This window comes from Mizuhopecten yessoensis, unplaced genomic scaffold, assembly GCF_002113885.1.
Source record: "Mizuhopecten yessoensis strain PY_sf001 unplaced genomic scaffold, ASM211388v2 scaffold2977, whole genome shotgun sequence".
Taxonomy (NCBI): Eukaryota; Metazoa; Mollusca; class Bivalvia; order Pectinida; family Pectinidae; genus Mizuhopecten; species Mizuhopecten yessoensis.
Window position 1 is genome coordinate 396,797 of NW_018404814.1, and position 2,468 is coordinate 399,264.

Here is a 2,468-nt window from a genome sequence, read left to right on the forward strand (position 1 = left end):
ACATTATACTGACAACAGGTGAACCATGTGTTACTATTACCCTAAATGTTGAACGTTTAACAGGGAATAACAATTACAATTTTTAATATTTTACAGCCGAATGAGCGCCGCAGTGAATAAATCCCGAATTTGGCATAACAAATGATTCTGAAAAAAATGGTTCTTCATATATAATGTGGTAGAGCTTATAAAAAATGGCTTTTCTATCTAAATGACTATAATAAGACTTTTTACAGGTACGTTTATTCTTCCCAATAAAGGATATATATATAGGTTCAGGAGATAAAGTTTGTATGGAACAAGAAAGATAACTCTTCGTAGAATCTCGCACCTTTCTCGTGCATCGAGAATATATAATAATATATACTTTATAGTATGAATTATACTCATCTTTTGAAGATGTGATTTGTAAATATAAAAATAAATGAAATTTTCTGTCATATTTTATTCATTTGGCACATAGTGGATCGATACAGCAAAATTAACAAAATAAAAATATTGCACATTAGATACAAGATTGAACAGTCATTGATTCATTTCCGTTGTTATCTATAACCAACTATATGATTGGTCGATGACGTAAAGCTGGTTAAAGTGTCAAGGCCGTTGGTCATTGGCTGAAATCTTGAGTAAAATGGTACATGGTTGATTGAATGAACCATTGGTGAGTGTGGACTTGATGCTGGCGAAGGAAAGTTCGTGATATCATCATCCCTCATCATTTGTTGGTGCTTGTTGTTGATTGTGTACGGTGGGGGGCAGGGGATCCCAAGTGCCTGTAACTGCAATAGATCAACGCCACCTGTCGGAAGGGACATGCCTCCTGGAAATGATTCATCCTTCTTTTTCCGTTTTTCCTTCATCCTCCTGTTTTGGAACCAAGTCTTCACCTGTGAAAAGAATGGATTTATTTAAATAGAATTCATTAACAAAAAAAGATTTTTACAAAACTTAATCCATAAAGCAACGTCAAGCCAAACTTTATATCATATGAACAAAGCGTTACCTAGGAGACAATAATTTCAATGAACAATACCTAGCTTCTTAGCTGTTTTTAATTATAATAATTAATAATAATAGTTCGAGGTTCTTATATACCGCTTTATAACAACCTAGTTCGTAGGTCGTCTCAAAGCAGTTCAATTATTATCCGTGGTTACTTTTTCAACTCCCTGGGGAGCATACAGCCGGTGCTGCCATTTCGGCGCTCACAGCTAGCATTCTACAATTCTAGCACTACCCATCCACGTACTCATCTACAGCTGAGTAGACTGGAACAAGCGGAGCAAAGTGTCTTTGCTCAAATATAAAACACAGTGCCGTGACTCAAACCCACAACCCTTCTGTCACGAGTCCGGCGTCCTACCACTAGACTGCCGTGCCTCATTACGACAAATAAAAGCAGAAAAAAAACGAGGAAAAGTCTTGAGTGTTAAATTCAAACTCTCCAGATTATTGTTTTTGTTTAATAAAGAAAACTAAAACATCGGAATTGTTAATTACTTTCTGAGAAACATCGAAGTGGTACATAGGTAGGGACTTGCGTTTGGGTAAATCGGCGGGACCAAGAGAAAACTACGCATGGTATTAAAGAAAGTATGCAACTTTATGAAATTTCCGCGGGGAAGATTACGTGTACTTAGAATTAAAAACATAAATGAACATATGTTTACATGTACATGTATGTACACCTTAAAGAAAATTAACACTAGTATATGGCACATTTTGTTCGGTTGTTTTAGATGAAAACATCAGATCTTGGAAAATAGGAATAGTTTAGCAAATTCACTGGTTGAAAATGTACGATTTTAGAGTCCAAATCGGGAGTTTCAGTCTCCTCCCGAAATATATGAGTTGACAAGTTGGACAAGTACTGTAAATATGTAAGGTTACTTCCGAATCTAGTTTATCTCAATTTATCTCATCTTTAGTGTATCTTCTCTGTAGAAGTAATTGGTCAGTAAGCGTACCTGCTGGTCCGTCAGTTTATGTTCCCTTGCCAGTCTTGACCTCTGTCCAGCGGGCAGATATTTCTGAGCTTGATAATGCCGTTCCAGAGCCTCGATCTGGTCGTTGCAGAAAGCTGTTCTCGCCTTCTTTGGTCGGGGAGTTTCGCCAATACCTTCATCCGAATCTGTTATCAGACCAAATAATAACTTATAGCAGATTGTTGACATTGTGTATCGATAAATTTTGCAATATATTATTAATGATAGTTGTCTTACTTTATTTAAGAAGTTGTTAAAAACATTTCTGATGGTTGTTTGTGTGCAAACGGGCGATGCGTGCATGTATGCCCTGATTTAATACATTGTAGTTGAATAGTTGTACATAGTTGTATAAATCGCATTAAATGTGTCGTTGTTGCCTGTTTTCTCACTTACTATGACTAGTAACATTTAAGTAATTTTGCAGACTATTATTACGTCATCATATTTCAATTTCAAAATATTTTATTGACAATATAT

At 35.8% G+C, this 2,468-nt stretch overlaps 1 protein-coding gene across 1 annotated transcript; it reads right to left on the minus strand.

Annotated features, from left to right (window-relative positions):
* Positions 1–440: 440 nt before the first annotated feature.
* On the minus strand, positions 441–2,187 carry LOC110446736 (homeobox protein vent1B-like). The gene is made up of 2 exons (XM_021492021.1): positions 1,971–2,187; positions 441–890 (listed from the first exon to the last, which is right to left on the minus strand). Exons 1-2 carry the CDS (start codon positions 2,175–2,177, stop codon positions 546–548), a joined length of 552 nt encoding a protein of 183 aa, XP_021347696.1. The 5' UTR covers positions 2,178–2,187; the 3' UTR covers positions 441–545.
* Between the last annotated feature and the right edge of the window lie 281 nt (positions 2,188–2,468).